The following is a 23,049-nucleotide window of genomic DNA, read 5'->3' as shown; positions in this document are numbered from 1 at the left end:
CCATAATTCAAAACACATATCCTTACAAAAACTGAGGTGATCCCCCAGATCACTCTAAACTCAGCAAGTACAAGTTATCCAAAGGATCATTTTATTCAGCATTGGTTCCACTCAGTGACAGGTCCACCCTGCCACAGAGAGGAATCCTCACATTGGCTCTGCCCAATTGCAGGCAATTCACTGATCACCACAGAGCAGAGCCTTTAGCTCAGTGGTGACCCCACTCAGAGACCGGCAAAAACCCGCCCCTGAGCAGAGCCTCTCATATCTTAGTGCAGCAACTACTTCAATGCTAAAGTGCATTAGTGGGAGCAAGATCAGAAGTGATACCAAGGTTCAAGTAATGTAGAAGTCATATTTCTATATACAAGTAGCCAAAAGGTGTCACACCTTATTACTAAAATACTCTGGATAAGAGATCGATGTTGAAAGTTTTTCCAGTTAGTTGTACTATAAATTAAAGATGCCAAGAATTATATTCTTGGTGTAATCCTTGATCCAATTGTAAGCAAACAAACTTTGTGCATGAGGTAACTTTATGACTGGGCAACTCATATATTGAGGTTAATGACCTCATATCACTTGCATAGTATAATGCATAGCATTATACATGTCCATAAAGATATGTGCTTCGCATTATGGGATACTAAGGAAGTCATTAGCCTCTGTATACGAGTTGCCTAGTTGTGAAGTTCATACACAAACTTTCTTGGATAAAGGATTAAACCAAGAATATAATTTTTTGCCATCTTTAATTTATAGTATAACTAAGTGGTAAAGTTTTCAATATCTATCTCTAATCCAGAGTATTTTAGTAATAAGGTGTGACATCTTTTGGCTACTTGTATATGAAAATATGACTTCTGCATTACCTCAACCTTGGTATTGCTTATGGGTCTGGCTCCTGTTGTTGTGGTTGCTGCACTGAGATATGAGTGGGGCCACTGCTGAGCTCATAGTTCTGCGTGGTGTTGGGGATGAGTCTGCCATTGGATAGAGCCACCACTGACGGTTCCTCTCCGCGACAGTGTGGGCCTGTCACTGAGTGGAACCACCGCTGAGTAAAATGATCCTTTGGGTCGCTCATTCTTGCTGAGTTTATAGTGATCTTGGGGGGGGGGGGATTGCCATTATACATGTCTGTAAGGATATGTGCATTATGGGATACTAAGGCAAGTAATGTGAAATCATTAGACTATATATACGAGTTGCCCAGTTGTGAAGTTACTTCACATGCAAGCTTTGTTTGTTTACACTTGGATAAAGGATTAAACTCAGAATATAATTTCTTGGCATCTTTAATTATAGTATAACCAACTGGAAAAAAACTTTCAACAAAAGGCCCTAAAGCGACATGTTTAACTCATGGGAGGAGAGTCTTGGGATAATAATAATCTTTATGCATTTGCACTGAAAATCAGTAATATAGCAATCACATTATTATTTATTATTATTTATGACCTCTTTATTGAATTTATATCATATTGACATCATCCCATTACTCGATGTAGTCTGTTATTAATATAATGGAATATTAATAACTGTTGTTATATAACAAATGTATGATTGACTTGAAATGTGTTATGGAAGAGATTGTATGCAGTAAAAATTAATTCTGTTTTTTTTTGGTGCAGCAAACATATACATTTCTCTCATAGATACATTATGTGTTGCATTTTTCCCTGTTTTGCAGAGATAGTGAATAATTTTTTTTTTGTAATATGTACTACTGAAGAGTGTTGACAGTTTTGAACTCGCTTTGTACCATTATTTGTTGTATAGTAGTAAGACTTATACGTTGGTTAGACATAACTGGTAATTAATTTACGGAATTAACAACGCATATGAAGTATTTAATTAAAGATAACTTTAATGAATCACTTCTATATTTCAGCAATGTCACATTGCCATCTTCAGGAACATAAAGATATGGTATGTGCACTAAGGAACTAACAAAGCAAATGAGGAAGAAAGTAAGAAACTAATTTTGTTCCTAAAGTCCTAATGGTGCCCTCTTGCGGGCTAATTTGGTAGTCTTGGCAGTTGGGCTGAAGTTCTCATAATGAAAGTCTCCCAAATTTGGGGCAGTTTCATGCACCCAAATTTGTTGAGGTTAGGAACGTTTTTTAGAGCTGCTGAAGATTCTTTGAATAATCTTTCATATTTAAACTTGCTGCGATGGATTATTTTTGTTTTCTTCCAACGAATTTTATGGTGGGTAGCTAAGGCATGGTCTGCCAACCCAGAGCAGCTGTACTGGTGAAACCGGATGTAGTCTTGGTGTTCTGAAATCCTGATATTTGTTGTTCTGCCTGTTTGGCCAAAGTAGGACAATTTGCAGCTGCAAGGGACCTGGTATACACCAGGTAGGTCTAGGGGAAGTGGTTGGTCTTTGGTAGAGCGGATAAGGGATGCCAACTTTTTATATGGTCTGTAACAGGAAGTAAGGTCATATTTTTTGAGGATATTAGTTATTTTTTCAGAGGTGCCCTGGATGTAGGGGATAGTGATAGACTTGGTGTAGTCTTTATTGTGGAGGGGGGGAGGGGGGTTGTGGTTTACAGGTTTTAGTATTTTTTGGATTTTTTTGGGGTTATAGCCATTGGCTAAGAAAGTGTTGAGGATGTGGTTTAGTTCCATAGTCAGGGCCTTGTCATCTGAGCAGATTAATTTTGCCCTGTTACATAGTGTTTTTATCACCCCATATTGTTGTGGGGGGGGGGGGATTGCTGGTGAATGTATCTGCCAGTGTGGGTGGGTTTTCTGTAAACAGAGAAAACCAAAGATCAATCAAGCTGGCGGGTGATTAAAGTGTCTAGGAAGGGGAGGGTGTTGTTTTCCTCTTTTTCTAAGGTGAACTGGATTCTGGGATGTTGGTTGTTTAAGTGTGTTAGGAAGGAGTGGAGTGTGTCTGAGCCATGTGGCCAAATAGCAAACACATCATCCACATAACGAAGCCAAATAGTGGGTTTTTGTGGGGCGGAGTTGGCCAAATAGCAAACACATCATCCACATAACGAAGCCCTCTCAGGTCAACTTATGGCCACATGGCTCAGACACACTCCACTCCTTCTGCAAACAATGCAGGTCAATCTGCATTGTTTGCTATGCTTATAAATTGTAAGACTTGGATACATCCACATCCAGACTATTGTGCTCAGATTTGGTTACCTGGGTTTCTTGGTGATGTGAAGGTGGTTACGAGGATTCAAAGGTGAATAACCAAGATGGTTGTGGACTTGTGGAATGTTCCGTATGAAGATAGATTGAAGATTTGTGGGTTACAACAATTGGCAGATAGAAGGAAGAGAGGTGACATGATAGAACCATTCAAGCTGCTAAACGGTTTTATAGAATGGAGGTAGAAAACCTTTTTAGTATATGGTAGGTTGTTTTATCTGGATTTCAGTATATGTGTTCTTTGTCTGAATTGCCTGTTTTTCAGAATTAAAAAAAACAACAACAACCCAATACTTCCATAGTTGAAAAGCCCTGATAAAGGTTCCTCATATTGTAGACAGGCACAAGGAGAGATATCAAAGAGTGGTTTATTCAGGAGTGGAGTCTAAAAGACGTCTTGTGACTAGTGGAGTGCCACAGGGCTCTGTTCTTGGACCACTGCTTTTCAATTTGTTCATCAATGATATTGGAAAGGATCTGAGAGGAAGTGTTCACTTGTTTGCTGATGATGCAAAATTGGGTAGAGCAATTGTGAGTGCACAAGATGTCAAAATTTTACAGGATGATTTGGATAGTTTGGAGGACTGGGCTAGGAAAAATGGATGTCAATTTAATGTGGCAAAGTGTAAGGTTATGCACTTTGGGGTGAAAAGAATAGCAGCAGTATATCGCATTGGTGGAATCATACTCCAGGAGATTGATGAGGCCAGGGATTTGGGAGTGTTGGTGGATAGGGAGTTGAAGTTTAGGGGGCACATTGCAAAAGTAACTAAAACAGCTCACCAAATTACTTGGCTTCTGAAAAATACTTTAACATGCAGAGACGAACAAGTTGTTGTTCCTCTGTATCGAGCCTTGATAAGACCCCATCTGGACTTCTGTGCCCAGCTATGGGTACCAGGGTTTCTTCGTGATAGGGAGGAAGTGGAGAGGGCCCAGAGACGAGTGACCAAGATGATAGCAGGTCTGTGGAATGAACCTTATGAGAATAGGTTGAAGATTTGTGGGTTGCAGAAATTGGACGATAGGCGAAGGAGGGGTGATATGATTGAGACATTCAAATTACTGAAGGGTTTTTATAAGATTGATCCAGAAGATATTTTTGAAAATATGACTGGTGATGGGAGGACTAGGGGCCATGCATGGAAGCTGGGCAAGAGCGTGGTTGACAAGGGTGTTAGAGCTAGGTTCTTTACTTGGAGAGTGGTAAATGAGTGGAATAAGCTTCCAGAGTCTGTTGTGGGTGCTACGACCGTGAATGAGTTCAAGGCAAGGTATGATAGATACTGTGTGAATGTTGAATAGTTGTTCTTGACATGATGTTAGGGCCTCCCTCGATGAGTCTGTCGACTCCTTGGAGTTTCCCAGAACAATAATAATAATAATAATAATAATAATAATAATTTAAAGCCAGGTCTTTGCAACCAAATGGCATCCTCAGTACTGATGGTAGCAGTTCATTCATATTCTTAATCACTTAAATGTACTAATTTTTGTGCAAAATTTATTTATTATTATTATTACCCAAGACCTCATGGAGTCAAAGACTCATCTGAGAGTCCTTTTATCATAAACACGCACAGCTCATCATACTGTGCTTTAAACACACTCAAATTTTTTATCTTCCAATTTTTAACACACACACACAGTGCCGTTAGCCTAGTGGTTAGCGTATCCACTTTCCAGCCAAAAGGCTGCGGATTCGAATCCTGCCATGGGCATGGATGTTTGTGATTGCCTGTGAAAGTACTAGTGGTGGAAGTCAGCAGTAGATGGCGTTGGTGTTAGATGATGAAAGTTGGTGGAGAAGTGAGACGAAGAGTTGTAGAGTTGATGCCCTCCCTCGATGAGTCTTTGGACTCCCTGGAGGTGTGATATAATAATAAAAAAATTCCCTGCAGACACCACACTCTCAGGCAAGGCATTCCAATCATTCACAACTCTGCATGAAAAAAACCTGCTTCTCACTCCCCTACTCACACCCTCTTTACAGAGTTTTCAGGGGTGACTTGTGGTTCTATTCTGATCTCACACTGTTTTCTGTAGAACCTCTCTAATATTGATCCTATAACAACCCCCTTACTAACTTGCAGGTCTCTATCATATCTCTCTTCTTCCTCCTGTCTGCCAGACTCTGCAAATTGCATCTTCTCAATCTTTCCTCATATTCGACATTCCAGAGGTTAGAAACTACCTTAGTCAGTCACCTCTGGACCATTTCCAACATCTCTTCATCCTTCTGAAAACAAGGTGACCAAATCTGGGCACAATGGTCCATATGTGGCCTAATCAAAGCCTTATACAATGGAACAAGAATCTCCCTACTTCTACAGGTCAGTGTCCTCTGCATCATTCCCAGAAGCTTTTGTGTTGTCTTCACAATTTTAGCAATGTGTCCCCTAAATTTCAGATCCTTATCCACTATCACCCCCCACTAGATCTCTTATTTCCTCCACCTCCGACAGTATATCCTCACCAAGCATAAATTCTGCATCCCATCTTTGTTTCCCAAATTTTAAAACCTTACATTTTGCAACATTGAACTTATATCCCCATTCCTGTGCCCAGTCACTCAATTTATTCAAGTCTTCTTGTAAGGCCATCTCTACTCTTCATGGTTTGTCCCAACTTTGCATAATCTGCAAACAACTGAATATCTCCATCCAAATCTTTACCAGTATGATTAATATACAAGTTAAACAGTAATGGCCCTAAAACCCCTGAGGCACATTACTAGCGACCTTCCTGGATATCGCTCCCCCATACACAACTTGTTGATACCTATCAGATAGCCAGTCTCCAATCCAATGCACTAATCTAATATCCAACCCTATCCACTACTTTGACTATCAACTTATCATGCAGTAATCTATCAAAAGCCTTTGCGAAATTTAAGTATTAGTTCAGTCCTTTATCCAAGTGTTAGCAAACAAAGTTTGTGCCTGAAGTATCTTCAGGACTGAGGCTACCCGTGCTAAAGGTGGACTAAGCTCTCATCACTTGTCTTAGTATCTCCCATAATGCAAAGGTGGATTAAACTTCATTTATTATAGTCTAGCCAAGTGGGAAAAAACTTCCAACATCTTTCTGTAAATCCAGAGTAATCTAATAATAAGGTGGTACGCCTTTTGGCAACTCGTATAAGTAAATATGACTTCTCCATTACTTCCACCTTAGTATCACCACTGACTAGACCTCACTAAAGGTCAAAACCAGTCTGGGTTGTGGCCCTTCCCTTAATGCACAGCATTATACATGTCTGCAAGGAGATATGCTTTGCATTATGGGAGATACTAAGACAAGTGATGAGAACTTAGTCCACTTTTACCATGAGTTGCCTCAGTCCAGAAGATACTTCAGGCACAAACTTTGTTTGCTTACACTTGGATAAAGGATTAAACTAAATTTATTATAGTCTAACCAAGTGGGAAAAAACTTCCAACAATAAGTAAGTCGGTTTATAGAACTCAATTTCTTAAATGCTTGATTAAGAGTTTCATTTTGTACATTTTTATTTGATGTAATCCTATTAGTTCCAAAATTGCATGGTTCCTCTTGACTGTTACTTTTTATGTTAGATGTAATTCAATTGTATATATACCTCCTGTTTTGATTCTGAGTAGTTTGATTCTCAATATAATAAATAATCAAGTAAATAAAAAAAATCTAAAACAGTTCTAAATCAACTTTCTGTCTATTCTCAAGTTTCACGCATTCGTTTTGCAGAATATCTCATATAATTTAATTTACTTCATTAACCATTTAACTCATTAAGAGACTCAGTGACTAAACAAATATAATTTACAAAAATGCAAATATATATATATATAACATAAAATCATTGGAATTTAACTACACAAGAACTAATATATATACCACAGGTCACAACAAGAAAAAGTATGAAATCACTTTTTCTAAAATGCCACTTTTAATTATATATTCAAATAGTTTTTATCCCTTTCTGGACAAAATATTATTATTGAATTCATTCTCTTACTTCAAGACACACAAAAAAAAGGAGGAAAATTAACACAGAAATTGCACGTACTTATAACAGCATCATAAATCAAATTGTTCTATTTGCATCTTTAACCATTTTAGAATGAATTTACTTTTTTTATGAAAGTTTCAGAAAAATTCAATGAACAAATAATTAGAATCATATCAGCAATTTCAAATATCTTTTTAGAATGAGCATCTTAAATAAAACAGCAACAAAATTCATAACTGAAGAAGTAGATCTTTATTATGCCTGCCTCTATTTGAATTGGAGAACAATAAAGTTTCCTTCAGTTTATTTTCTTTCAAGCTTCTGATTTCCTTTGAATCTTCATGTATTGAGATACAGAGATACCAACAATTCTCTTTCTACCTGTTCTCTTCTCCTCACTCAAGAATTGCTGATAATATGTGATACCTGTCATTATTATTTTCATTTATGCACATTCTCAAAATACAGTGAAGCAACTTCTGCTTCAATTCACTATGCACTGTAGTTACTTGTTATTTATGATGCAGTTACAGCATCATAAATCAAATTGGTTCTATCTGCATCTTTAACCATTTTAGAATGAATTTACTTTCTTTATGAAATTTTCAGAAAAATTCAATGAACAAATAATTAGAATCATATCAGCAATTTCAAATATCTTTTTAGAATGAGCATCTTAAATAAAACAGCAACAAAATTCATAACTGAAGAAGTAGATCTTTATTATGCCTGCCTCTATTTGAATTGGAGAACAATAAAGTTTTCTTCGGTTTATTTTCTTTCCAGCTTCTGATTTCTTTTGAATTTCCATGTATTCAGATACAAAGATATCAACAATTCTCTTTCTACCTGTATTTTACGTAAAACATTTTACATGTATTATGTAAAAAAATACGTCATGTAAATATAAATAAATAAAATTTTAAAACAATTAAATTAATATTTAATTTATGATTTATATTCTCATTTAATTTAATTTTTTAATATTTAATTTATATTTAATATATAATTAACATTAGCATAATTGCATTATAGTATGATAAATAGTGACAAGTGGGATAAGAGCGTAGCTGTCGTATACTGTATAAAGCATTGGTCAGATGACATATATTATTGTATTCATATTTTGTCACCTAGTTTTAATTGTAATTATTATTATTTATTATTAACATCTGACCTCCACGGAATCAGAGACTCATCCTGGAAAGTACACACTATTGTCACACAATGCTCATCCAACCATGCTTTAAAATGATTCAGTGTATCTATTCACAACACACTCAGGCAATGCATTCCACTTACCAGCCGCTCTCCATGCAAAGAACCTTCTTCTCACTCCTCTGCTCACATCCTTTTGTTCTATCTCTCCCCCTCCTTCCATTTTATGAAAAATCTTTTCCATGTCACCTTATAACAACCCCAACTAGCTTATCTGTCTCAATCATATACCCCCCCCCCTCTTCCTCATATTCATGAGGCTGCAATTTATATTCTCTCAATCTGTTCTCACACTCTACATTCCAAAGGCCACTGACAACCTTTGCGAATCTTCTCTGGACTATTTCCAACATATCCTCATCACTATGAAAACCAGTGACCAAATCTGTGCACAATAATCCATATGAGGCCTGATTAAGGCCTTCACAACTTGTGCAATGTGGCCCCTGAATTTCAGGTCCTTGTCTTTCACCACCACCACTCCCAGATTTCTCGTTTCCTCTACCTCCTTTAAAATTTCCCCACCAAGTGTATATATTGCTGTCTATGTATCTATCCTTCCATTTCTGTTCCTGTTATGATATCATCTTCATCTAGCCATTTTTCACTTATTCCAGTGATTTTGGAGCAAATAAACTCAATCACTGAAACCATTTCATCCCCCTTATTTCTGATACTTCTTGCATTTATAATCAAACACAGTAGTTTGTTTTTAGGTTAGGTCAATAACCAGTCCTTTCCAAGCCACTGTAGGAAAAAAAAAAAGTAATGTGAAAACAATGGAGAGGGTACAGATACAAGTGGCCAAGACAATATCAAGACACTTGGAACATTAATAATGGGAAGTGGTTGAGGAAATGTGAATTGCAGAGCTTGGTGGATAAGCAGAAAATAGTGATATGATGAGATTTAAGTTATTGAGGGGATTTTACTGAATTAATACAGAGGGGATTACAAAAAGAGTAGAAGATGAGAGGATTAGAATGAAAAGAACATCCCTAGAAGTTGTGTAAAGATGGAATGAGGTGTAGATTTTTCACATGAAAAGTGATGGATGAGTGGAAAACTGCTAAGAATACATTGGAAATACTAGGATCATAAATGAGTTTAAGATTTAGTATGATCGATATGTTGCTATAGTATTAAAGTGGACCTCCCACACTGAATTTGCAGACACCATTGAGGTTGGTGTAGTAAAAACAATAATAATAGAAGAAGAATATATTTAGATTTTAAACCATATTTCATAAATAATGTTTATGTAGTTTTTCTTTTTAATTACTAGCATAATTGGCTGCGGACTTGTTCAGGCTCAGTATGCACGATGTAATATTTCCCAGAAATCATATACTACAGTGAAATATTTTAGCAAAATGATGAGGTAAGCTATAGGATTATATCACCATGCTTTTATAATTATATTAGTAATCAAAATTTCAATACTTTTAAAATAACCGGTATGATTACAATGATGGGTTATCCTGTTCCAGTTATGTGTTCTGGTTCTATTTATATATATGCTTTATTCTGCTGCTACAAAGCAACATAATTCTTTAAATATCTATTTTATAATTTCCAAATTATGATCTCTCTTTTATGTATTTTTTTTTCATTTTGTTTTTAATAGATAATGAAATAAAATGTAAAAGTACAAATAATGAAATAATTAAATAAAAACTGAAATTATTGACCTTTTCATTTCATTTTAATAGTATATTGTTTAAATAACAAGTAAATATATCATTATTAAGAGTAATAAGAAAGTGAAAATTTTCAACTATGAATAATGCATTATCAAGGTTACTAGATGGTGGATTACAGTTTGCAGCTGGACCACAGCACAGTTTTTGTGGATGTGTTCAGTGACAAATAAATTATAAATTAAAAAAATTAACAGGATACCAAGGTCTCATGAACACATTTTATACTAAGATGTCTTTTATGCATTAACATGTAATTTCATGATTTATTTCAAAAACATTTTGAAGAAATACAATATATACTCACTATATATATATATGTATGTATAGCAAGCACAGCTATAATGAAATGATGGTTTATTATGAACTACCAATAAAAGTCAGCTGAAGTCCCATAGTAGCAGCACAAGTAGCAAAAGTTAAAAAAAAACAACTGCATTTATTATTATTATTATGTGACAACTCCAGGGAGTCCAAGGACTCATCGCAGGAGGGCACTCTACTCTGCTTCGCTAAATACATCTCACCTCCACTACTACTTAATTCTTCTACTATGACACTATTACGTAACATCAGTGGCATCTACCACCAATCATCACCAACAACAGTATTTGTTGTCTGCAAATTGTGTGTGTGAGTGTGTGTTCTGAAGGCCGATTTGTCTGCATGCAGGATAAAAAACCCGAGTTCCAGGAGAAAAACCCTGCTACTATCAGATAAAAATCTTACTCTTCCTCCCAAAATTATTTATTCATCTGCCAAACACAGACACATTTATTTTTAACTTTATCTATGCAGTACAACAGCCACATCCAGAAACTGCATTTTATGGGAGAAACTAACACATAATTATACATATTGTTATATCAGATAGTTTGTAGAATGATTGGGTGAGGAAATGTGGGAAGGGAAACTAGGAGAAAGCTGTTGTTGTTGTTGTTTTTTTTTTTTTTTTAGACCTCCAGGGAGGGGGTCAACGATTCATCAAGGGAGGCCATACATCACTCGGCATCTCTCATAACTTTTCTTAAACTCATTCATACTAAATGCACTCACTACTTCAGCAGGCAAACTGCTCATCCCACTCACTCATGTTTGCCTCTATGAGAATAAAAATCTAGCCTTTGCTCCTTTCTTAACTGCATACAAACTTAACTTCCACAGATGTCCCTCCCACTGTGTCCTTTTACCCACCTTAAGAGGATGGAGACAAGGGAAAAGATGCTTACATAGTTGTTTTTATAGATTTTGCAAAGCATTTTATATAATAGCACATGACAAACTGAAAGAGAGAAAGTTAAAATTGAGAAGGATGTGGATGATATTCATTTGGTAGCATAATTGCAAGAAAGGTTAGTTGATAGAAGCTAGTGAATTGTGTATGGTGGGGTTAATGTTTTGAATGAGAAAAATGACATGAGACATGACACAAAGTGTTTGGTTCTGTTTCATTGCTGATTAATTTATATAATGACAATATGGATAATGCCTGAGAGGAAATATTTGATTGTTTACTAACTATACTAAACTGTAGAGAGAAATGCCAGACAGCTGGCATGATGTTATGAGAGGATCTTAATTGGTTATCTTATGGACAGATGAATAGGGATCATTTCAATATTGCTAACCATAAAGCCATGCATTTTATACAGTGATAGATGGTGCAAGGTGTATTTTACTGGTGGAAAAATTCACCTGGGAAGTGAAGTGAGCCAGGGATCTAGGGTTGTTGGTGGATAGTAAGGTGATGCTCAGTGGACACATTGCAAAAGTGTTCAGAAAATTGATGTTATCAACTATTTGGATTTTACACAGATCTTATCACTTGAATATCTAGTCAATAAGGAAAGATTAAAGATAGAGAGAGAGAGAGAGTGTAGAGATGAGTGTTTTGGATCTCTGAAATGTACAGTATAAGGAAAGATTATGAGAATGTTCTCTGCAGATATGAGAAGAGATGATATGATCGAGACACATAAGTTGGTGAGATAGTTATAGGGGAAATATTTCAAAGGAATAATAGTTGGTGAGAAAGAGAATAAAAGGTATTCATGGAAACTCTATACAGGCTATGTGAGGAAAGAAGTTAAAAGTAGATTTTTTGAATGGTGAGTAGTGAATAAGTGGAATGCATTGCCTGAGTGGATGGTGAATTTTTCAATTCTGAATATTATTATTATTACTACCTGAGACCCCATGGAGTCAAAAACTAAACTGGGAGGTACTTTTATCATACACACAGTTCATCATACCGTGCTTTAAACACACTCCAATTTTCTGCAGACACCACACTCTGAGGCAAGGCATTCCCATTCACAACTCTGCATGAAAAAAAAAAAAAAAACTGCTTCTCACACCCTCCCTATACAGTTTCCTGAGATGACCTCTGGTTCACCCCTGATCTTCCACTGTTTTCTGTAGAACCTCTCTAACATCGATTCTATAACAACCCCTTACTAATGTTTAAACTTTTATTCTCTTACTAACTTGTAGGTCTCTATCATATCTCCCCTCTTCCTCCTGTCTGCCAGACTCTGCAAATTGCATCTTCTCAGTCTTTCCTTATATTCGACATTCCGGATGTTAGAAACTACCTTAGTCAGTTGCCTCTGGACCATTTCCAACATCTCTTCATCCTTCTGAAAACCAGGTGACCAAATATGGGCACAATAGTCCATGTGTGGCCTAATCAAAGCCTTATACAATGGAACAAGAATCTCCCTACTTCTACAAGTCAGTGTCCTCTGCATCATTCCCAGAAGTCTTTGTGTTGTCTTCACAATTTTGGCAATGTGTCCCCTAAATTTCAGACCCTTATCCACTATCACTATCTCTTATTTCCTCCACCTCTGACAATATATCCTCACCAAGCATAAATTCTGCATCCCAAATTTTTTTTTCATTGTTTCCCAAATTTTAAAACCTTACATTTTGCAACATTGAACTTATATCCCCATTCCTGTGTCCAGTCGCTCAATTTATTGAAGTCTTCTTGTAAGGCCACAACATCTTCTCTACTCTTCATGGTTTGTCCCAACTTTGCATCATCTGCAAACAACTGAATATCCAAATCTTTACCAATATCATGAATATACAAGTTAAACAGTAATGGCCCTAAAACAGATCCATGAGGCACACCACTAGTGACTTTCCTTTTCCTGGATATTGCTCCCCCATACACAACTTGTTGATACCTATCAAATAGCCAGTCTCCAATCCAATGCACTAATCTATTATCCAACCCCATCCGCTCTAGTTTGACTATCAACTTATCATGCAGTAATCTATCAAAAGCCTTTTGAAATCTAAGTATATTACTGTGTATCCTTCTCCTCTGTCAAAGGAAGCAGTCACCTTATTGTAATAAGTAAGTAGATTACTAAAATATGATCTCCCTTTAGCAAATCCGTGCTGTCCATCAAAGATAATACCATTGTTGTCAACCCAATTCTGGATCCTAGTTTCACAAGCTTCTCCAACAACTTAACTACAACACCTGACACACAGATAGGCCTATAGTTTGATGCTTGAGTTCTATCACCTCATTTATGAAGTGGCACAATCTTGCTCTCCTTCCACTTCTTAGGATCTTGACCCAGCACAAGACTCGTATTAAAAATATATGTCAATGCAGGCATTAACTCCATGGCACATTTCTTCAGAATACGTGGTGATATATTATCAAGTACCACAGCCTTATTAACATCTAGTTTTCTCAACTCCCTCACACACCTCTTGCTCATTTACAGTCAGTCTCTCCTTCCCATCATCAACTGCTCTCAATCTCTCCATGAAGTCACATTCACAAGATTGAAAAATCTTTATGGTCTTTCAATTCATTAAGTATCTCCACTACATCTTCTGCAACAGCTGTCTTTATACCATTTTCTCCAGTCAGTATCATCCTTCCATAATCATTCTTTCTTTTGCTGGCTACATATCGAAAGAACTCTTTAGGATTCTTTTTGGCTTCACTATCTAACTGATGTTCATACCCTTGGATAGTCCTTGTAATCCTCATGGAATTGGTTATCACCATTTCTCTTATGCTGCCTCCATAATGCCTTTTTTCTCTGTATCATGCTTAATCTCTTTATTCATCCATTTCACACTTACCTTATTTAACCTTCTCACCCTTGGAATACATTTAGACATTGCAACTACTAGATAGTTCTTGAAGATCCCTCAAGCTGCATTGATCTCTTTTCCAGCTAACTCCTCATTCCATGCTACACCCACAAGTCTCCTGAGCTCTCATAATCACCCCCCCCTCCTTCTTTGTATTTCCACATATACCCTTTTTTCTCACAGAAGTCCTCACACTGCTGGCAACTATCCAGGTTATCACCACACAGTAACTCTCACCAATTGGTGGCTGATATATCACCTCATTTATAATTACATCCTCTGATGAGATGACCAAATCCAAGATCCTCAATCCTTGCGTGCCACTCTGTTACATAACTGTCTGAGGTAGTTTTCCCTCAAAAAATCAAGAAACTTGATTTCTTTACTTCCAGTTGCTAGCTCATCATTCCAGTCTATGTTGCCATAATTAAAATCGCCCATAATGATCACTCTTTTCTTATTTGCTTGGCTAATTTGATTATAAATTTCATGATCACTACCATCCACATTACCAGGTCTATAACAACATCCAACCAAGAATTTAATTCCATTCACCTCTATCTCACACCACACTGCCTCAAAACCACTGGCACTATTTCCCCTCTTGCATCTCTACTTTGTATGGACATAACTCTTTCTCTATCATTAATAGCACCCCCCCCTCCCTTTTTACCCCTACTATCCTCACGAAATACATCATACCCTTCCATCTCTATTCCTGTCAGGATGTCATCCTCATCTAACCATGTCTCACTTATTCCAGCAAGTTTTGGGTGAACAGACTCAATTAGTTCAACCCTTTCATCTGCCTTGTTTCTCACACTTCTAGCATTTGTATACAAACACAACAGCTCATTTCAGGATCTACAGCTAGTTCCACTGATACCACTAATTCGATGTGATCTTTTCCATGCTCAACTGGGGCATTTCCCTTTCTGCTTATTCATTTTAGAACCCTTTTCATTTCCAACTGTTTCCTCTTGATCCCAGGTCATCCCATATCTTCCTCCTGCAATTTCTGTTCTGAAAATCACCTCCCGCATTGAGTCTTCTGACTCCATGGAGTTCCAAAAATAATAATACTCATACCGTATAATGTAAAAGAGTTTAGCTGGCACTAGAATTAAATGTCTGAGCACATACCATTTTGAGCAAATTCACAACACCGAGTATTGGATACCAAGTGTAAGGGGTTGCTGAAACCATTATAGTTGCTAGAAGTTATGATAAGAGAAAGATTTCGTAATTTTGTGAATCTAGCTCTTATTTCATAAAACACTTGTATTTTTTTTTTTAATCCGAATTTTTAGTCATATCTCATGATCATTTTAATGTTAATTTATGGTTAAAAGAAAACAGAATAGCAGGCTTTAAAAAAAAAAGTGTTACTAAGATGAGATGTTGCAAGCATGAAGAGAGCTCGAGCTATAATGCCATTAGAATCCAAAGCAAAATAAAAGGTAATTAACGTATAGCAAAAAGAATTAACTATAATAGTGAAGTGTATTTAGTAGGATTACTAAAACTCTTTCTTACCACCCAAAACTGGGAAATTGAAGATAAGTCTTCTTATTTAAATTTGACTGATGAATAACAGCTTCAGAGATAACTTTACACAATCTTTCCATTAAAAAATAAAAAATAAAAAACTTTTATGAAACAGTTCAGTCTTTTTCCAATGGACCCTATGTTTGGAAGATATAGCATGATTTGCATGACCTAATTTATTACACTCATAGAACTGAATGTAATCTTGGTGCTTATACAGGGTGTCCCAAAATTCACACAAGATTTAAATTTAGCGCCATTTGTGCGGTGAAGTGTTGCCAACGAGAAAAAAAAGACAGCATGACAGCTGACAGTTCAGGGTTATTAAAAATGACCACACACAGCGAAGAGAGTTCGTTGAATGGATTATGGAACAACAACAAGTGGATGCTTATTTTTCGAACAAAATCATCTTCAGCGATGAGGCTCATTTTCATCTTGATGGCTTCGTTAATCAACAAAATTGTCGCATTTGGGGTTCAGAAAATCCACGAGTGATTGTTGAAAAACAAATGCATCCACAACGTGTCACTGTTTGGTGCGGAGTTTGGGCTGGAGGCATCATCGGTCCATTCTTCTTCGAAAATGCGGCTGGTAAGGCAATAACAGTTAATGGTGCTCGCTATCGCGACATGATAATCCAGTTTTTTGTGCCTAAATTGCAAGATATGGATGTGGACGACATGTGGTTTCAACATGATGGTGCCACATGCCATACAGCCTGAGAAACAATTCAATTACTGCATGAGTCATTTCCTGGTCGTGTAATTTCCCATTTTGGTGATCAGAATTGGCCGCCCAGATCATGTGACTTAACGCGTTGGACTTTTTTCTTTGGGGTTTTTTGAAGTCTAAGGTTTATGCCAACAAGCCCACGACCACCCATGCCTCGAAGGAGGAAACTGAGCGCTGTATCAACGAAATTCAGCCACATTTATGCAAAACGGTTATGGAAAATTTCGACAAAAGAGTGCGTATGTGCCAGCAAAGCCGTGGAGGCCATTTACCTGATATGCTATTCCATGCATAACCCTATACTGTATACTTTATGAATCAATAAGAAATTACAATTTTTACAAATTCACAACACCGAGTATTGGATACCAAGTGTAAGGGGTTGCTGAAACCATTATAGTTGCTAGAAGTTATGATAAGAGAAAGATTTCGTAATTTTGTGAATCTAGCTCTTATTTCATAAAACACTTGTATTTTTTTTTTTAATCCGAATTTTTAGTCATATCTCATGATCATTTTAATGTTAATTTATGGTTAAAAGAAAACAGAATAGCAGGCTTTAAAAAAAAAAGTGTTACTAAGATGAGATGTTGCAAGCATGAAGAGAGCTCGAGCTATAATGCCATTAGAATCCAAAGCAAAATAAAAGGTAATTAACGTATAGCAAAAAGAATTAACTATAATAGTGAAGTGTATTTAGTAGGATTACTAAAACTCTTTCTTACCACCCAAAACTGGGAAATTGAAGATAAGTCTTCTTATTTAAATTTGACTGATGAATAACAGCTTCAGAGATAACTTTACACAATCTTTCCATTAAAAAATAAAAAATAAAAAACTTTTATGAAACAGTTCAGTCTTTTTCCAATGGACCCTATGTTTGGAAGATATAGCATGATTTGCATGACCTAATTTATTACACTCATAGAACTGAATGTAATCTTGGTGCTTATACAGGGTGTCCCAAAATTCACACAAGATTTAAATTTAGCGCCATTTGTGCGGTGAAGTGTTGCCAACGAGAAAAAAAAGACAGCATGACAGCTGACAGTTCAGGGTTATTAAAAATGACCACACACAGCGAAGAGAGTTCGTTGAATGGATTATGGAACAACAACAAGTGGATGCTTATTTTTCGAACAAAATCATCTTCAGCGATGAGGCTCATTTTCATCTTGATGGCTTCGTTAATCAACAAAATTGTCGCATTTGGGGTTCAGAAAATCCACGAGTGATTGTTGAAAAACAAATGCATCCACAACGTGTCACTGTTTGGTGCGGAGTTTGGGCTGGAGGCATCATCGGTCCATTCTTCTTCGAAAATGCGGCTGGTAAGGCAATAACAGTTAATGGTGCTCGCTATCGCGACATGATAATCCAGTTTTTTGTGCCTAAATTGCAAGATATGGATGTGGACGACATGTGGTTTCAACATGATGGTGCCACATGCCATACAGCCTGAGAAACAATTCAATTACTGCATGAGTCATTTCCTGGTCGTGTAATTTCCCATTTTGGTGATCAGAATTGGCCGCCCAGATCATGTGACTTAACGCGTTGGACTTTTTTCTTTGGGGTTTTTTGAAGTCTAAGGTTTATGCCAACAAGCCCACGACCACCCATGCCTCGAAGGAGGAAACTGAGCGCTGTATCAACGAAATTCAGCCACATTTATGCAAAACGGTTATGGAAAATTTCGACAAAAGAGTGCGTATGTGCCAGCAAAGCCGTGGAGGCCATTTACCTGATATGCTATTCCATGCATAACCCTATACTGTATACTTTATGAATCAATAAGAAATTACAATTTTTACAAATTCACAACACCGAGTATTGGATACCAAGTGTAAGGGGTTGCTGAAACCATTATAGTTGCTAGAAGTTATGATAAGAGAAAGATTTCGTAATTTTGTGAATCTAGCTCTTATTTCATAAAACACTTGTATTTTTTTTTTTAATCCGAATTTTTAGTCATATCTCATGATCATTTTAATGTTAATTTATGGTTAAAAGAAAACAGAATAGCAGGCTTTAAAAAAAAAAGTGTTACTAAGATGAGATGTTGCAAGCATGAAGAGAGCTCGAGCTATAATGCCATTAGAATCCAAAGCAAAATAAAAGGTAATTAACGTATAGCAAAAAGAATTAACTATAATAGTGAAGTGTATTTAGTAGGATTACTAAAACTCTTTCTTACCACCCAAAACTGGGAAATTGAAGATAAGTCTTCTTATTTAAATTTGACTGATGAATAACAGCTTCAGAGATAACTTTACACAATCTTTCCATTAAAAAATAAAAAATAAAAAACTTTTATGAAACAGTTCAGTCTTTTTCCAATGGACCCTATGTTTGGAAGATATAGCATGATTTGCATGACCTAATTTATTACACTCATAGAACTGAATGTAATCTTGGTGCTTATACAGGGTGTCCCAAAATTCACACAAGATTTAAATTTAGCGCCATTTGTGCGGTGAAGTGTTGCCAACGAGAAAAAAAAGACAGCATGACAGCTGACAGTTCAGGGTTATTAAAAATGACCACACACAGCGAAGAGAGTTCGTTGAATGGATTATGGAACAACAACAAGTGGATGCTTATTTTTCGAACAAAATCATCTTCAGCGATGAGGCTCATTTTCATCTTGATGGCTTCGTTAATCAACAAAATTGTCGCATTTGGGGTTCAGAAAATCCACGAGTGATTGTTGAAAAACAAATGCATCCACAACGTGTCACTGTTTGGTGCGGAGTTTGGGCTGGAGGCATCATCGGTCCATTCTTCTTCGAAAATGCGGCTGGTAAGGCAATAACAGTTAATGGTGCTCGCTATCGCGACATGATAATCCAGTTTTTTGTGCCTAAATTGCAAGATATGGATGTGGACGACATGTGGTTTCAACATGATGGTGCCACATGCCATACAGCCTGAGAAACAATTCAATTACTGCATGAGTCATTTCCTGGTCGTGTAATTTCCCATTTTGGTGATCAGAATTGGCCGCCCAGATCATGTGACTTAACGCGTTGGACTTTTTTCTTTGGGGTTTTTTGAAGTCTAAGGTTTATGCCAACAAGCCCACGACCACCCATGCCTCGAAGGAGGAAACTGAGCGCTGTATCAACGAAATTCAGCCACATTTATGCAAAACGGTTATGGAAAATTTCGACAAAAGAGTGCGTATGTGCCAGCAAAGCCGTGGAGGCCATTTACCTGATATGCTATTCCATGCATAACCCTATACTGTATACTTTATGAATCAATAAGAAATTACAATTTTTACAAATTCACAACACCGAGTATTGGATACCAAGTGTAAGGGGTTGCTGAAACCATTATAGTTGCTAGAAGTTATGATAAGAGAAAGATTTCGTAATTTTGTGAATCTAGCTCTTATTTCATAAAACACTTGTATTTTTTTTTTTAATCCGAATTTTTAGTCATATCTCATGATCATTTTAATGTTAATTTATGGTTAAAAGAAAACAGAATAGCAGGCTTTAAAAAAAAAAGTGTTACTAAGATGAGATGTTGCAAGCATGAAGAGAGCTCGAGCTATAATGCCATTAGAATCCAAAGCAAAATAAAAGGTAATTAACGTATAGCAAAAAGAATTAACTATAATAGTGAAGTGTATTTAGTAGGATTACTAAAACTCTTTCTTACCACCCAAAACTGGGAAATTGAAGATAAGTCTTCTTATTTAAATTTGACTGATGAATAACAGCTTCAGAGATAACTTTACACAATCTTTCCATTAAAAAATAAAAAATAAAAAACTTTTATGAAACAGTTCAGTCTTTTTCCAATGGACCCTATGTTTGGAAGATATAGCATGATTTGCATGACCTAATTTATTACACTCATAGAACTGAATGTAATCTTGGTGCTTATACAGGGTGTCCCAAAATTCACACAAGATTTAAATTTAGCGCCATTTGTGCGGTGAAGTGTTGCCAACGAGAAAAAAAAGACAGCATGACAGCTGACAGTTCAGGGTTATTAAAAATGACCACACACAGCGAAGAGAGTTCGTTGAATGGATTATGGAACAACAACAAGTGGATGCTTATTTTTCGAACAAAATCATCTTCAGCGATGAGGCTCATTTTCATCTTGATGGCTTCGTTAATCAACAAAATTGTCGCATTTGGGGTTCAGAAAATCCACGAGTGATTGTTGAAAAACAAATGCATCCACAACGTGTCACTGTTTGGTGCGGAGTTTGGGCTGGAGGCATCATCGGTCCATTCTTCTTCGAAAATGCGGCTGGTAAGGCAATAACAGTTAATGGTGCTCGCTATCGCGACATGATAATCCAGTTTTTTGTGCCTAAATTGCAAGATATGGATGTGGACGACATGTGGTTTCAACATGATGGTGCCACATGCCATACAGCCTGAGAAACAATTCAATTACTGCATGAGTCATTTCCTGGTCGTGTAATTTCCCATTTTGGTGATCAGAATTGGCCGCCCAGATCATGTGACTTAACGCGTTGGACTTTTTTCTTTGGGGTTTTTTGAAGTCTAAGGTTTATGCCAACAAGCCCACGACCACCCATGCCTCGAAGGAGGAAACTGAGCGCTGTATCAACGAAATTCAGCCACATTTATGCAAAACGGTTATGGAAAATTTCGACAAAAGAGTGCGTATGTGCCAGCAAAGCCGTGGAGGCCATTTACCTGATATGCTATTCCATGCATAACCCTATACTGTATACTTTATGAATCAATAAGAAATTACAATTTTTAATTAAAAACCTGTGTTTTCTATCAAAATTACTTCTTGCGTGAATTTTGGGAAACCCTGTATAAGTATACCATAGTTGATCTACCAGTCTGTCAATAATATAAAAGCCTTCACAAGCCTGACTGGAATGGAGAAAAAAAAATATTCAGAAAGAGGAAAAATATTGCTAATTTGCAAACTGAATGAAAGAATGTTCACACTGTGCAGAAGCCTGGAGATCTTTACTCATAAATCCTTGATGCAAGAAATAGAAATCCTAGAATGTCATGTTGAGAATGAAGATATGGAGGCAGTTTTTATTATCTTAGATGTGAGATCAGTTGCATCCTTTAAAGAGGAAAGTGAATTTAATACTACAATTCCTGTTTGCAAAAAAGCTTCAATGTTCCTGTGAGGTTTCTCTCTGTATATACTGAAACTGAGAAAGGAAAGCTGTTGTTGGTTTCTACTTCAAAAATGAATTTGATTCTTGGATAGGTAAAATTAATCCTTTGAAGAAAACCACCAAAGTCTGACAAGGAAGCATTCCTAACTGTAAAATGTCATCCACATAATGGAACCATATGAAATGATGTGGAACTGATGTGTCAATGATGTGCTTCTCAAAATATTCAAGTGCAATAGCTAACTAGCATAGGAATGATAGGCAAATTCATAGTAAATAATTCAATTTTTTAAATTGTTTATTTATTTTTGGAAAAATAAAATTCTAACATGAAAAATAACTGCCATTAATAACAAAATGAAATAATTTTACATTATCAGGTTAAAAATCTTTCCAGGATAATTTTAATGTATTTGTTAGCAGAATATTAGTGAACTCAAATTTCAGTTGATTTAATAATCATATTATGAACATACTGATAGATCAGATATAGTATGCTTAGATGAGCACCAAAATTACATTCATTTGCATTAGTATGACAAATTATGTATTGCAAATAATGCTATTTCTTTAGACACAAAGTCCATTGAAAAAGACTAAGACATTACATGCAATCCATTTTTTTAATAAAAAGGTTGTAAAAGAAGATATGTAACATTCATCAGCTGAATCAGAATGGTCCCCTCAAACTTTTCCAGTTTTGAGAGGTAAGCTTATTGAATGCACCTCATTATTGTAGCAAAGTGTATTTAATAAGCTTCTAATTCTTTTTAATTTTGTGTTCCTATAAATTAATTACTTTTTTTTTTCTCTGGACTTGAATGGTATTATAGATCGAGCACATGTTACAGTGATGAGGTGCTCTTTTATTTTACTCATAGTGAAAGGCCCACCTTAGACAACACAGAGTCTATCATACCACTCATTAAATCCATTCACCACTCTATTAGGCAATGAATTCCCGGTTCAACTTCCAGGAGAGAGCTCTTTTTTCTTGTTCTCTCTCCCATACAATCTACAATCTACTACATTAAAAATTTCTCCTGTGTCAATCTCCTAAATACCTCTCAACAGTTTAAATGTCTTGATCGTTTCACCCCTTCATATTCTAGCCACCAACCTCTGCAGTTTGCACGTCCTCAGGTTATCTTCATAACTAATATTGTAGAGTCCTGATATTATTTTGTTTCTCTGCTTCCATACTACTATCTCTCTCCAAGGTTAATTTATCCTCTTCAAATCCTGCTATCCTGATCTGGGCACAATAATCCATATGTAGCTTTATACACTAAAATCACTACTCTTTTATCTCTACTAGTCAAAGTTCTTTGTATTGCAGCAGTCCTCTGGGCTACCTTCACTACCCTCTCAATATGTGCCCTAAACTTCAAATTTTTATTCACAGTCTC

The 23,049-nt window shown here is 36.3% G+C and overlaps 1 protein-coding gene across 5 annotated transcripts in view; it reads left to right on the top strand.

The window, feature by feature from the left end:
- The window catches only part of LOC150109321 (Na(+)/H(+) exchanger beta-like), a 489,491-nt gene that overhangs the window by 280,948 nt on the left and 185,494 nt on the right, over nucleotides 1-23,049 (top strand). For all 5 annotated transcript variants that reach the window (XM_090412496.1, XM_090412499.1, XM_090412495.1 and 2 more), the window contains one exon: nucleotides 9,675-9,770. In XM_090412496.1, the coding sequence (XP_090268622.1) occupies nucleotides 9,675-9,770 (96 nt within the window). The remainder of the gene's footprint in view (nucleotides 1-9,674; nucleotides 9,771-23,049) is intronic.

The sequence above is a fragment of the Typopeltis vanoorti genome, chromosome 2 (assembly GCF_054136105.1).
Source record: "Typopeltis vanoorti isolate ZY-2024b chromosome 2, IOZ_Tvanoo_1.0, whole genome shotgun sequence".
In the NCBI taxonomy this organism is placed as follows: domain Eukaryota; kingdom Metazoa; phylum Arthropoda; class Arachnida; order Uropygi; family Thelyphonidae; genus Typopeltis; species Typopeltis vanoorti.
The sequence above is the reverse complement of the archived record's forward strand: the minus strand, read 5'-3'. Positions and strand labels throughout refer to the sequence as shown.